General features: G+C 36.9%; 1 protein-coding gene across 2 annotated transcripts in view; it reads left to right on the top strand.

The window, feature by feature from the left end:
• ARHGAP42 (Rho GTPase activating protein 42) overlaps positions 1-15,164 on the top strand; it is a 312,428-nt gene extending 297,264 nt beyond the window's left edge. For both annotated transcript variants that reach the window (XM_058687389.1, XM_058687388.1), the window contains 2 exons: positions 11,381-11,460; positions 11,877-15,164. In XM_058687389.1, the coding sequence (XP_058543372.1) occupies positions 11,381-11,460; positions 11,877-11,965 (169 nt within the window). In that variant the 3' untranslated portion in view covers positions 11,966-15,164. The remainder of the gene's footprint in view (positions 1-11,380; positions 11,461-11,876) is intronic.
• Positions 15,165-15,549: the final 385 nt, after the last annotated feature.

Genomic DNA, 15,549 nt, shown 5'->3' with positions numbered 1-15,549 from the left:
CTGATCTTGTACATCTTTGGTTAGATTTATTCCTAGGTATTTTATGCTTTTGGTGCAATTGTGAATGGGATCAGTTTCTTTATTTGTCTTTCTGTTGCTTCATTATTAGTGTATAAGAATGCAACTGATTTCTGTACATTGATTTTGTATCCTGCAACTTTGATGAATTCATGTATCAGTTCTAGCAGACTTCTGGTGGAGTCTGTCAGATTTTCCATGTATAATCTCATGTCATCTGCAAAAAGTGAAAGCTTGACTTCATCTTTGCCAATTTTGATGCCTTTGATTTCCTTTTGTTGTCTGATTGCTGATGCTAGCACTTCCAACACTATGTTAAACAACAGCGGTGAGAGTGGGCATCCCTGTTGTGTTCCTGATCTCAGGGGAAAAGCTCTCAGTTTTTCCCCATGGAGGATGATATTAGCTGTGGGCTTTTCATAAATGGCTTTTATGATCTTTAAGTATGTTCCTTCTATCCCGACTTTCTCGAGGGTTTTTATTAAGAAACGTTGCTGAATTTTGTCAAATGCCTTTTCTGCATCAATTGACAGGATCATATGGATCTTATCTTTTCTTTTATTAATGTGATGTATCACATTGATTCATTTGCGAATATTGAACCAGCCCTGCATCCCAGGAATGAATCCCACTTGATCATGGTGAATAATTCTTTTTTTATGCTGTTGAATTCGATTTGCTAGTATCTTATTGAGAATTTTTGCACCATATTCATCAGGGATATTGGCCTGTAGTTCTCTTTTTTTACTGGGTCTCTGTCAGGTTTAGGAATCAAAGTAATACTGGCTTCATAGAGTGAGTCTGGAAGTTTTCCTTCCCTTTCTATTTTTTGGACTAGCTCGAGAAGGATAGGTATTATTTCTGCTTTAAACATCTGGTAGAACTCCCCTGGGAAGCCATCTGGTCCTGGACTCTTATTTGTTGGGAGATTTTTGATGACTGATTCAATTTCTTTACTGGTTATGGGTCTGTTAAACCTTTCTATTTCCTCCTGATTGAGTTTTGGAAGTGTGTGGGTGTTTAGGAATTTGTACATTTCTTCCAGGTTGTCCAGTTGGTTGGCATATAATTTTTCATAGTATTCCCTGATAATTGCTTGTATCTCTGAGGGATTGGTTGTAATAATTCCATTTTCATTCATGATTTTATCTATTTGGGTCATCTCCCTTTTCTTTTTAAGAAGCCTGGCTATGGGGCGCCTGGGTGGCGCAGTCGGTTAAGCGTCCGACTTCAGCCAGGTCACGATCTCGCGGTCCGTGAGTTCGAGCCCCGTGTCAGGCTCTGGACTGATGGCTCAGAGCCTGGAGCCTGTTTCCGATTCTGTGTCTCCCTCTCTCTCTGCCCCTTCCCCGTTCATGCTCTGTCTCTCTCTGTCCCAAAAATAAATAAAAAAAAAAACGTTGAAAAAAAATTAAAAAAAAAAAAAAAAAAAAAAAAGAAGCCTGGCTAGAGGTTTATCAATTTTGTTTATTTTTTCAAAGAACCAACTCTTGGTTTCGTTTATCTGTTCTACACTTTTTTTAGATTCCCTATTGTTTATTTCTGCTCTGATCTTTATTATTTCTCTTCTTCTGCTGGATTTAGGCTGTCTTTGCTGTTCTGCTTCTATTTCCTTTAGGTGTGCTGTTAGATTTTGTATTTGGGATATTTCTTGTTTCTTGAGATAGGCCTGGATTGCAATGTATTTTCCTCTCAGGACTGCCTTCGCTGCATCCCAAAGCATTTGGATTGTTGTATTTTCATTTTCATTTGTTTCCATATATTTTTTAATTTCTTCTCTAATTGTCTGGTTGACCCATTCATTTTTTAGAAGGGTGTTCTTTAACTTCCATGCTTTTGGAGGTTTTCCAGACTTTTTCCTGTGATTTCAGGCTTCATAACATTGTGGTCTGAAAGTATGCATGGTATGATCTCAATTCTTGTATACTTATGAAGAGCTGTTTTGTGACCCAGTATGTGATCTATCTTGGAGAATGTTCCATGTGCACTCAAGAAGAAAGTATATTCTGTTGCTTTGGGATGCAGAGTTCTAAATATATCTGTCAAGTCCATCTGATCCAATGTATCATTCCGGGCCCTTGTTTCTTTATTGACCGTGTGTCTAGATGATCTATCCATTTCTGTAAGTGGAGTGTTAAAGTCCCCTGCAATTACCACATTCTTATCAATAAGGTTGCTTATGTTTATGAGTAATTGTTTTATATATTTTATATAATTTATATTTTATATATTTGGGAACTATTGTTCTCCATCCCTTCACTCTCAATCTGAAGGTGTCCTCAGGTCTAAAATGAGTCTCTTGTAGACAGCAAATAGATGGGTCTTGTTTTTTTATCCATTCTGATACCCTATGTCTTTTGCTTGGCGCATTTAGTCCATTTACATTCAGTGTTATAGAAAGATATGGGTTTAGAGTCATTGTGATGTCTGTAGGTTTCATGCTTGTAGTGATATCTCTGGTACTTTGTCTCACAGGATCCCCCTTAGGATCTCTTGTAGGGCTGGTTTAGTGGTGACGAATTCCTTCAGTTTTTGTTTGTTTGGGAAGACCTTTATCTCTCCTTCTATTCTAAATGACAGACTTGCTGGATAAAGGATTCTTGGCTGAATATTTTTTTCTGTTCATCGCATTGAAGATCTACTGCCATTCCTTTCTGGGCTGCCAAGTTTCAGTAGAGAAATCAGTCACGAGTCATATAAGTCTCCCTTTATATGTTTATCCTTTATACGTTTCCTTTATACATATCCTTTATCCTTTATACGTTTATCTCTAGCTGCTTTCAGAATTTTCTCTTTATCCTTGTATTTTGCCAGTTTCACTATGATATGTCGTGCAGAAGATCGATTCAAGTTATGTCTGAAGGGAGTTGTCTGTGCCTCTTGGATTTCAGTGCCTTTTTCCTTCCCCAGATCCGGGAAGTTCTCAGCTATTATTTCTTCAAGTACACCTTCAGCACTTTGCCTCTCTCTTCCTCCTCTGGAATACCAATTATGCGTATATTATTTCTCTTTAGTGCATCACTTAGTTCTCTAATTTTCCCCTCATACTCCTGGATTTTTTTATCTTTTTCTCAGCTTCTTCTTTTTCCATAATTTTATCTTCTAGTTCACCTATTCTCTCCTCTGCCTCTTCGAGCCGTAGTTGTCTCCATTTTGTTTTGCAGTTCATTGATAGCATTTTTTAGCTCCTCCTGGCTATTCCTTAATCCCTTGATCTCTGTAGCAAGAGATTCTCTGCTGTCCTTTATACTGTTTTCAAGCCCAGCGATTAATTTGATGACTATTATTCTAAATTCACTTTCTGTTATATTGTTAAAATCATTTTTGATCAGTTCATTAGCTGTTGTTATTTCCTGGACATTTTTCTGAGGGGAATTCTTCAGTTTGGTCATTTTGGATAGTCCCTGGAGTGGTGTGGGACTGCGGGGCACTTCCCCTGTGCTGTCTTGAATAACTTGCGTTGGTGGGCAGGGCCGCAGTCAGACCTGATGTCTGCCCCCAGCCCAATGCTGGGGCCACAGTCAGACTGGTATGTACCTTCTCTCCCCTCTCCTAGGGGCGGGATTCACTGTGGGGTGGCATGGACTGTCTGGGCTACTTGCACACTGCCAGGCTTGTGGTGCTGGGGATCTGGCATATTAACTGGGGTGTATCGGCAAGGTGCACAGGGGCGGGAGGGGCAGGTTCAGCTCGCTTTTCTTTTGGAGATCTGCTTCGGGAGGGGCCCTGGGGCACCGGGAGGGAGTCAGACCCGCAGGAGGGATGGCTCCGCAGAAGCACAGCGTTGGGTGTTTGTGCGGTGCAAGCAAGTTCCCCTTTGGGATTTCTGCTGGGGGATGAGCGAGGGAGATGGCGCTGGTGAGCACCTTTGTTCCCCACCAAGGTGAGCTCTGTCGTCTGGGGCTCAACAACTCTCCCTCCTGTTCTCGGAGCAGAGCTGTTAGCTTATAACGTTCCAGATGTCAAGTCCCACTTGCTGTCAGAACACACTCCGTCCAACCCCTCCGCTTTTGCCAGCCAGACTCGGGGGCTCTGCTTGGCCGGCAGGCTGCCCCTCCACCCTGGCTCCCTCCCACCAGTCCGTGCAGCGTGCACCGCCTCTCCGCCCTTCCTACCTTCTTCCATGGGCCTCTCTTCTGCTCTTGGCTCCAGAGACTCCATTCTGCTAGTCTTCTGGTGGTTTTCTGGGTTATTTCGGCAGGTGTAGGTGGAATCTAAGTGATCAGCAGGACGCGCGGTGAGCCCAGCGTCCTCCTACGCCGCCATATTCGAAAAATATTTTCTTTATCTATAAAATGAAGATCATAATTCTGCCCTTGACAAATTCTTATAAATGTACACTACAATTTATTTGCAGAACTTGCTAAGTTCTCTGTAGATGGTCTATGATGGTAACTATTATTATTGTTATTTAAAGTGCTCGCTTAAGATATTGAAGCCTCTAATATATTAATGTTACTAAATCACTAACCATTGGCAATCACCTGATACTATTTTATACCATTAAATACAAGTGAAAAACAGATAGAAATTGGGGGCATTTCCCATACTAACCTCCTACAAAGTCTATTTTGCTTTCTTTCTAGGGAGCTCAGGGGTATCCTTGAATTGGACCTTGAAGAATGATAGAACCCAGTAGTAGGCAGTAGGACAACTAGCCATGTTTGGGAAAGAGACCTAATGGGAGATTTCAGTGGATGGCTTTGAACAACAGGAAAGTAACACTTCTGGGAGTTACTGTAGACTGAGTCATTGAACAAAGGGGTGATCTAATCATGGGTGTGCTTGAATAGATCACTCAAGTGGCTTTTCTAGGAGGTTGTGAAGGGGAGAGAACAGTTGGCCGTCTAGGATGGAATTTGTGAGGTTTAAAGGGCCTTAATTAGGGCAGTAACAAAAGCATGAAAAACCATAAGGAGAATTTTGTGGATCAGACCAGGATTGGGCAACTGCTTGGATACTTTGGGAATGAAAGATAGGTAAAGAAAATTCCAAGTCTTTGAGACTGACTGTCAAAAAGAATGGAAATTTAGCTTCTGATCTTAGCTTGTGAGTATATAGGAGAGGAAAGGAAATGTTGACCATAATGTTCAAGGAGCCTGAGGAACATTGACAGGCAGTTAGAAATGTGCAACTGGAACCAGGGGAGGGCATGGTGTTTGATGCCATTTGAGAAACTTCCATACAGCAGTTTCCATACATACATGTATGTATGTATCCATATACATGTATGTATCCATATACATATATGGATTGTATACAATCCATATACATACATATGCATGTATGTATCCATACATGCATAAATCCACACAGTATCCATACATGCATAAATAAAGCTGAGGCTACTCAATGATGGAGCTTATTGAGTGAAAAAGGAAAAATATCTGAGCATTGGTCTTTGGTGAATGGTTTTATTTAAGGGTCAAGCATGTGAGTGTGAAGAAATGATAAAGAGAAGTAATGGTCAACGTGGTAGAAGCAAAAGTGTCAAGGAGATCATTAGAGGAGGACACTGGTTTTAATCTCTAAGGCATCACTGGAAATCTTGAAGAAATCAGGTTCAGTGGAGTGGGAGGGATCACTCTGCAAGGAGCTTGACCTATAAGACTTGTTAATATGAAGATTCCTGAGTTGCTGCAGACTCTGTAAACCAGAATATCTGAGACTGAAGCCTGGAGAATATGAATTTTTGACAACATCCCCAAATGGTTTTTATGTACCAAGAAATACTGTTTTTGATAGTCATTTGAACAGAGAAAAATGTCTTAGTGCCTAGCACATCGTTAAGTAGACATTGGTTATATACAATGCCTTCAAAAACCAAATGTCACTAGGCTCTGTTTCACCATTATAAAATATGTGGAAAATAGTACTTTTAAAGCCTTCACCTAAATGTCAGTTAAATTTGGGCGGAGGGGAAGATCCACTTTAACATAATATAATTTACGCAAGCTTTACAAATATCTTCTGAAGGTTGAATTGAGAATTATATGGTTGAGAATTAGGAAAATTGAGAGTGCCTGGCTCATTATACGCAATCACATATTTCTATTATCATAATTTAAAAGCAGTGTTGAAAAAAATAAAACCAATGTTTTGTTTATAATTGCAAAGCACCAAAGCAAAACTCAACAAAGTCTTCTCGTCCAGTGAGTTTGAGATTTAAGAAGGCTGTCATTGATTTAGAGCACAGTACACATGTAAGATACACATAACATAAAGTATTGTGCTACATTAAGAAACACAAAAGAATGCATTATTTTTAAGAATAACATTTTTTTTTCTCCTAGAGAATGTGGGTAGTACTAATAAATTTTTAAAAAGTAAAGGAAAGCCACCTCTTATCTCACCACCTGAAGATAACCTCAGTTAACATTTTGGTTCACAACCACCTAATCTCATCTATGACCATGGTTCTTGAAATTTTTGGTCTCAGAACACCTTTATACACTAAAGAAAAAGAAAACATTGAGAACCTCCAAAGAGCTTTTGTTTGTGTGGATTATATCTATTTATATTTACTAGAAATTTAAACTGAGCAATTTAAAAATATTTATGAATTTAGTAAAAATATGAATAAGTTAATGCAACTAAAGAGGTGTAACAGTAACATGCTTTGTTGTTGGAAGACAGAATTGTGATTATTTACTCTTATTTACTGTCAGCAATTATCAATAATAGATGTGATTTTTTTTTCACTGATATTAAGAGACTTCACAGATGACATTCAAATAGTCACCACAAATGTTCTAGACCAACAATCAGGAGATATAGTTTCTAGCCTGACTCTGCTGTAACTTTAATTTCTCTTGGACTTCATTTCTACATATAGAAGATGAACCAAGTAAAATGCCTGTTTCCTTTCAAAATCCAAACTCCTATCACCTAAGTCACCTGATGATCACAAGTCCTACAACATTTGGGGGTCACCCTTTTCTATAAAACCTAGGCAGAGAGTTTATGTGCCTACCCCTAGATCACAATAGGGTCTAACCTCCCCACCACTTTCCTCTTCCAAAGGCCATATTTTTAATGTGTTTTGAAAACAACAGAAATTGTTTCACATCCAACACTAACCCAGACCACATGGAAGCCCACTCCTCCTCTGTTGTTGCCATATACTGAACATGCTGCAGTCAGCTTCCATTCCTTAATGATGGTGACTACTGAGAGCTCAAGAACTGACACCTCTCTTCCTTAATCCCATCAAAGCACCATTAATACAATAACAAAGATTTTTTAAAAGGCCATTACATATGAATATAAATAAATTTTATGAAAATATTTTTTTAAAACAAAGAGCTACATTATTTAACATTTTTGTAGACCTCTTTAAAACATGGCACACTAGAATATAAATGGATTCTCATATATACTTCATTTGCTGTCAGAGCAATGTCCTCTCAGGGCCCTACCTACCCATCCATCCAGGTTCCCCTTGACTATACTTTGTGAACCACTCCTCTATGATAAACACAGAAAAGGAATTATGAAGGTGGTGCTCACTGTATTGCTCCAACATAGTACCCAACAGAGAAAAGATGCTCAACAAAGTTGTTGGATAAATGAATAAAATAATACATTTTTAACTTAAAAAGACTTTGTTACTCACTTTTTCACTTCATTTTCAATGGAGTTGCAATGCACGTGCCTTTTACATAAGCAGCTTTACAAGCGTCCATGGGAGTTCTTTAGCATTGAGGCATTCAGTATTCACTCAGATATCTAAGCCAGAAACAGCCAGTATTTGTTGACAAAAGCGTAAAAAAGGAACATGTGACTAATTTTAAAAAATCTCCAACCAGTGGCCCAGAAGCAAATGTAGTATTTATTGTAAATAGTCATGGGCAATTTAGGGGCCTTGCAAGGACATATTTTTTTATAAAATAATTGCCTTACAGGCTAATATTGTTTTATGCCATGTGTTCTTCTACATTATTATTTAAATTAGCTGCCTGATGCTTTATTTGGGTTGGTGTTTTTAAATCTTCTGATGAAGACTTAGGTTTTGATTTTTTTGTTTTTAGCTTTTCTATATGTTACTACTACATTGGCATCTTTTTAACTATATCTAGGTTCATTCCTCCTTCCTTCATACAAAAAATATACGTGTGTGTGTGTGTATGTGTGTATCATTAAGTGACCCTCCAGAAAATATTGTATCAATTTTGATCAATCATAGCTTATGATTAAGATAAGCATTGTGAATTTTGCACACTTATCAAAGCTCTGTAAGTTTACTCATTAGTAATAGTGTATAGAATTAGGAATGAATCTCATGAACAGATCATTCTCTGGATGATAAGGGAAGAAATAGCTTTCAGCATGCTGAGTGTCATTACCTACTCTCCCATGCAATAAGAAGCAAGATTTTCAGAATCCTTTTCAAAGAATATTAGGATCTTCTGAAGAAAGAACTAATAGGTGACAGTATTATTTTCACATCTTCTTCAATATACCAAGGCAATAAAAGAGGAAGCATTAGCACCTGAAGAGAAAACTTCACAGTCACAGACATCTACATTAAATCATCAAAGCTTTCTGCTGAGTTAACACCTGTAGTTACAGATCTCAGCAGAAGAAAATTATACCTGTCTAGTCATATGCACAGATGATTGAAAAGTCAGGACAGATACTATTTTGTGCTGTGTATTTTTGACACATACAACAATATCTTTATTTTGTGATATAATTATTCTACATGCCTCCCCCTTGCTATCCAATTCCATAAAACACTATAGAGAGAACATTCATATCTTAAATATTTACAAAAATAGTTTAGTTGTATTCAGTATATAATTTCAAAAAGTATATCATTGCAATGATTATTATATCTTTTTTTAAGTTTATTTATTTATTTTGAGAGAGTGAGAGTAAGGGGAGGGGTAGAGAGAGATAGGGAGAGAGAATCTCAAGCAGGCTCTGCACTGTTAGCACGGAACTCAATGCAGAGCTCGAACTCATGAATCCTGATATCATGACCTGAGCCAAAATCAAGACTTGGAGGCTTAACCGGCTAAGCCACACAGGCACCCCAGGATTATTATATCTTAATCATTTCTATAACTGGAAATTATTTCCTTATGCATCTCTTAGATTAATGATTCAAAGCAGTAGGACTTAATATTAGAGAAAATTGTTGCCGTTAGAAAATTTGGTTTTTTTGAAAAACACATATTTTTAGAGAAATGGTTCTGGGACTCTCAATTATTTCAGCTATCAGATCATATTAGATCAAATCATACCAAATTAGATCAAATAATTGTAATTGACTAGAAGATTTATAGGAAAAACTAATATATTTTTTTTATTTAGGATTATCATTTTCTGATTCTTACAAGTCTTCATAACTTGGTAGTATCCTCTTCCCCCACCCCCCCACACCCGTGTCAGCCAGCACATACATTCATGTGCCTGCATGTACATACACACACGTACATATGATTCTTCTTTAGTGTAGAGTCCTGTACTTCCTCAGTTCTTCCTTGCATGATGCAGCCCTGAGAAGTGTTCTGTGTGGGCTAGTAGTCATTCCTAAATCTGCCTGCTGCAGGCTCTCCTAGGCTATCCTAGCAGACTTTCTGAAAGTACAACCTGAGACTTAAACCTCATGAAATAGATTCTGAGGGTAGGACCATATTTTTTCTCTATAAGCTTTCTAATTTTCAGATAACTTTTTGGAAACCCGGTTTAAATGACCTAGCCTCATTCTGGAAGTGTAGGGAATAAGACCCATTATCCAGCTCCAACAGGGAAGTGAAATAATAATGTACACTGCTCTTTGAGAGAGCTGTAGATAGCAAACACTGCTGATGCTTCTTTGTAGATAAAGTACTGGGCCCTCAGGGAGGAAAGACAGGGTGCCTTCAATATTTAAAAGGACTCACTGTGTATGAAACAGAGCCCAGAGCTTCTTAACTTTTTTTTTCCATTCATTGATTCAGCAAATATTTATTGAGTTACTAAGCATCAGGCCTCATTCATGGAAGTTGCATTCTAATTGAAGAAGGTTATAGAAATATCAACAGTAACAACAGAATACCAGATACTAATGCCATGCAAACTTAAAACAGGAGAATATAATTGCCTGGGCAGCTGTTTTAGAGTGTGTGGTCAGGAAGACCTAACTTTTAGCAAAACGTAGGAAATTTAAGATGAACTAGAAGTGAACAACCATGTTTAGATCAAGGGGAAAACATGTCAGGGCAAAGCCCTGGGGTGAGAATGACTTTGGCATGTTTGAGGAGGTAAAAGCAGGCCAGTGTGAATGGAGTATAGTAGATGAGCAGGTAGGTACAAAAGAAGCAGGAGATACTAACAGGTACCTGATTGTGCACAGTATGGAAGCAGGAGTTGGAAACCAGTTGAAGGGTTGTTTTCAGGGAAATAATGTGGTCGTCACACAATCATCAGAACCTTTTTCAAACTGGCTGCTCTGTATAGAATGGATTTTAAGTAGACAAAACAAGAGGCCTAGAGGATTTAGAAAGGTAGGAAGCCATTCTGTGAGCCACACCAGAAATGATTTTGGCTTGGGCTCTGGTTGTGATAGAGATGGTGAGAAGTAGGTGAAATCAGCATAACTTGCACATCATATGAAGGTAATTGGATGTTGTCGAATGAAGGTGACTTGACTAGTGATTTGATAAGCAGCCTCAGATGATGGCTTTTTAGTGTTGGCTCAAATATTTTTAAATATATCACATATAAAATTCTGAAATTCTGTTTTCTCTTAAGAAACTAGAGTATCTGGCTACATTGAGTCTGAATTCTCATATGGCAGCAGATGTTGGGAGCTGAATATTGGCTTCCCACTTTAGGAGATGGGTATAGGCTCTGGTTTGCAAAGCCTCCATCTATCCTCATTGTTTTCCTGACAATGAGGCTATTGTTGGTTGCCATTTATCATCAATTTATTCTATTCTTTTTCCTATCTCATGTACACTTAATTTATTTACCATATCCTGTAGGCCTTTTAATTTTTGGGTCTCACCTCTGATAGAAAGTAGGAAAAAAGCTACAGGGTACCTATGAACCTCTATATAGGTGTAAAAATGGTCTGTTTGCCAGCATATTAACAATTATATAATAATTGTGTTCTTTAAAACCAGCTTGTGCTGTTAGGAGCCAGGTTGGTTACCCTTGGAGACATTTCCTAGAAACACAAGAAGGGTTTTTGGTATGATATCAGTGTTTTTGCTTTGTGAAAAATGCTCTTATGCATACTTATATGTGTACTTGATGTATATTATACTCCAATTACAACTAAAAACTAATATATTTTTTACAAATGATTTGAAGTATAAATGTATTTTTGTTGAGAGCTGTGTATTTTATAAATTACTTTTTGCTCTTTCAGCCAAGCCAAAGCCATGTACTCTTGTAAAGCAGAGCACAGCCATGAACTTTCTTTCCCACAGGGGGCAATATTTTCTAATGGTAAGTATACCCATTCCCTTTGCTTAAGTTTATTATCATGGGGATGATGAAGGAGTAGCTTCTTATAGCTAAAGTAGAAGCCAGGAGACTCAGAATCTGCTCTAGCCCCTGCCTCTCATAACCTGTACAAGTTAATACACTATATTTCTCTGGAGCCCAGTTTCCTCCTATATATGAAAGAGAGGGAGAGAGAAGGAAGAAGGAATGGGGGGAGATAGGAGAGATGGAAGGATGGGAGGGATAGGGGAGGAAGAGAGATTGAATGCAGAGGACATTTCCAGCCTTAAAGGTGCTTTGACATTGTTTTGACAACTTGAGTATATTTATGCAATCTGATGTGCATTTTTACCCATTTGTATATATAATTATTTGAAGCTAATGCTGATTGAATGACATTTTTTTTCATTTTTTGCCAGTATACCCATCAGTGGAACCAGGATGGTTGAAGGCAACTTATGAAGGCAAAACAGGACTAGTTCCAGAAAATTATGTTGTCTTCCTCTAATACTGTTTAGTGGATGGCAGTATCTTCATGGTATCCATGGTAACAATAATAAGTGCTATGATTTTATCTGACACAGATATGGGAATCATCCCACTAAATGAAACGTAAATTTCTATCAAGTTCTACACCAGCAGACCATGTAGCTCCCTATAAATGAAAAAGAAAAAAAATGCATAAATTGTTAGCCATGCCATTCTTTTAATTTTTACTTCTTGACTGGTTTCTTATTTTAAAATCTTGCCCCCACACTTGTCTTTGATAACTAACTCTGCACATTGTCTTTTCCATAACAATTGTAGAATACTGTGTTAAGTACTATATCCCAGAAATTTGGAAACTAGAAATTTGCTGTAAGGATTTTCAGATAAGTCCTTTACTGTCTGGAATTCTCTGAGGAACCTTGAAATCATTAGTTAACATGTAATTTAAATTGTTCATTCATTATTTTTTCTTACGAATTTCTTTCTTTTCTATGTCATTGTTTTGCTGGTCCTAAACATTTCAAGGAAATAAGTTGTTGTTTTTTTTTTAACGTTAAGTTTATTTTTATTTGTTTACCAAGTAGATGATGATATTCAAAAGGAATAATGTAAATGATGTCTATAAATGAAACCAAGTTAAGTCATACACTGATTTCAATATAAACACTCCATTCAGCATTCCAGATGCCTTCTATGGGTATAGAGTGGGGATTAGCAAACTATTTCTGTCAAGACCTGATAGTAAATATTTGGGGGTTTTGTATACCCTAAAGGTCTTTACTACAGTACTCAACTGCCATTGTAGCAGAAAGCACTCATAGATAATGAATAAGCAAATGAATAAGGCTTAGTGCCAATACAACTTTATTTATGGACTCTGCAGTTTGAAAATTTTCGAAATTCTCATTCTTAAAATCTATTGAAAAATAGAAATATTTTAGCTGTTGGGCCATGTAAAACTAGTGGCGGGCCAGATTTGACTCATGGGTAATAGTTTGCTGATGCCTGGTTTAGAGGATATATAAAACTATCTCTATAACTTTGGGATTTAATGAAATTTTACCACATTAACATATAAATACTGATAAGTCATATGCACATATCATCTGATAGTGGCATTACAGTGGCATCAAAAAATATAATAAAATGAAAACAATGTAAAAAGTGGATTTTTAAGGCAGCAGCCTAAATTCTACTTGTAAGACTATAAAGTGTCAATGTATTTTATTGATATCTAATATTGGCTTTTGAGAAATTCTTGTACAGATGATAAAGATTTTTTTAAAGATACAAGTATGCTTAAATTCTTTTAAATTCTATACTTAGTTGCAATAAAAACCAAACATAAAGGTACAGGATTCTTAAATAATCTTTAGCCTCAGAATTTAAAATTGTTTAATCATCTTTAGCAGGAATAAAATCTGTACCTGACTTTATTTCATGCCTTTCAATTTATAGCTTTTATTAGGAATTTCACTGAATTTATAGAGTGTAGAAATAGATATTCACTACCCATTTAAATAGATCATCAACATCTGGTCGTGCATCAACCATTATTTCTATTTCAATTATTCTAATATATTATCTCTATAAATATCTGCATGTGGCAAAGAGCCTCTCCTCTTAAGATTCCAAAAAGCTGGTTACTTGCCATTGATGGCCACAGCACTGGTCCACTGGGACATGATATTTTACTTGTTACTTCAGATTTCTCCATGTACAGACACTCAGGTATTGACTGCATAAAGCTCTTTTTGCAGACAGAGTCAAAATCAGAAATAAATACCAGTACATTGAATAAAGGGATGAAAAATATTTAATATTATAAAAATTAGTAATATAATGAAAAAAAATCTGATAAATGTTTATTTTTTACCTCCTGCTTTTGATCTTTGTATACTTATGATCAGGTGTTGCTAGAGCTTTTTGGTCTCTAGATCCTTGGTGGCCTTTTCCTAGTAATAATAACATTGCTGATAGCTTGACTACCTTCTGCTGGAACAGAAGGCAATCCCTCCAATGTTCCAGTCCCTACGTTTATATGACACCCTCAGTTTAAATGCCTTTGCCATCATCTGACATCCTACTAGATTAGAATGTCTTAATGGCAAATTGATTACCTTGCAAAGATCAACTTGACTCCAAAGAAAGATTCAGAATTCCACTTCATTTGCTGCAACATAGAGAAATCTCAACGTTCATTTTATTTTAACACAGACCAGAGTGTTCTTTCCTCTGATTTGTCTGTGAGCTAATTCCACTGATGATTAGTGAGGAATTAAAGCTTTTGTTGTATAGGACATGGATGAAGCCCAACTCTCCTTTATTATATACTAAGGCATTACTATACATTTATTGTAGCATTACTTACTGTGGTCCCTTTTTTGAAACAAAAGTGTAAGTGCTTGTTCAAATTGTACCTTTCTTTGAAGTTTTAATCTTACAGATTTATGGCGATGGTCCTTTTTTCTTCGTATTGATTACATGTGTTAAGCAAGTCATGGCCATATACTGCTTTTCCTTAGAAATAAGTTTCCCACAGAAAAGGTATTCATGAGCATTGAGAAAATCAAGACATGTGCTCTAAATTACATGGAATATTAATTACACAAGAGGTAATGACAGTCATTGAAAGACAATCACACTTAAAAATTTAACCACAGTTCAATGATGAAACCTTAGTATTTCAGGGATAATGTGAAGATAGGTTAGAATTGCCACCTCTACATCTCCAAAACACACAATGTGCACACCCTAAACACTGCTTACAGTATAATCAGTATGAGGAAGAGTTGATAAGTCTATGTCAATCATCTTGTGTACTATGTAAAAATATCCTCGAGTACAAAACATTTATGTATTTAACAGGTGACTCTTTTGTTATGCCATAACTCCTACCACATTTATAGACACTAGTCAGTTAACTGAAGGTTTTTCTTGTGTTATGTGTAAATGTGTGAAAAGTAAAATAATCTTTGTATTCCTGTGAAGTCCATGAAGTATGAGGAAGTGCCATTTCTTCTTGTTTGATTTGAGTGGCTTTGGTAGTTGTGTTGACTCTCTGTACTTTGTAATGTGAATGAGTGTAACCAGGTCTATTAACAATGGCTTCTTTGCTAGCTCTTTCAGGAACGGTGAAGAAAAAAAAAAATGTACTTTACAGTCTCAAACTATCCAAATTTCCAAATAGGAAAAATAAAGATATATAATGGCTTTTATTCTTATTCTATGATAATTGGTTTTACATATTGTGGCACTCCTTTTAAAAATCAACTAGGTTGAACAACAACAAAAAAAAAATCCATTAAGCTGTAAGGAAAAAAAATCTGGCCCTGTAATCCTTTGACAATAACCTCAATCACCTTGTTACTCCCAGCCTCATTCTTCAGGTCTGCATCTGTTTCTGAAACAAAAAGGGTAGCATTCATATGGATGCTGGTGTAGAAGAGTCCCTCAGAGCCTTCTCTCAGGCAACTGTGTTTGTAGTATACCCCTCAATATGTATTTAGGATGCTTTAATTAGCATTTAGAGCCCCAACTTGAATTACACTTAACTGACTCACAAGTTAGAGGCAGACTGGTTAGGGTCAGATTTTGTTCTTT

This window comes from Neofelis nebulosa, chromosome 10 (genome assembly GCF_028018385.1).
Source record: "Neofelis nebulosa isolate mNeoNeb1 chromosome 10, mNeoNeb1.pri, whole genome shotgun sequence".
Classification (NCBI taxonomy): domain Eukaryota; kingdom Metazoa; phylum Chordata; class Mammalia; order Carnivora; family Felidae; genus Neofelis; species Neofelis nebulosa.
Note: the sequence above shows the minus strand (reverse complement) of the source record. Positions and strands in the feature narration are given on the sequence as shown.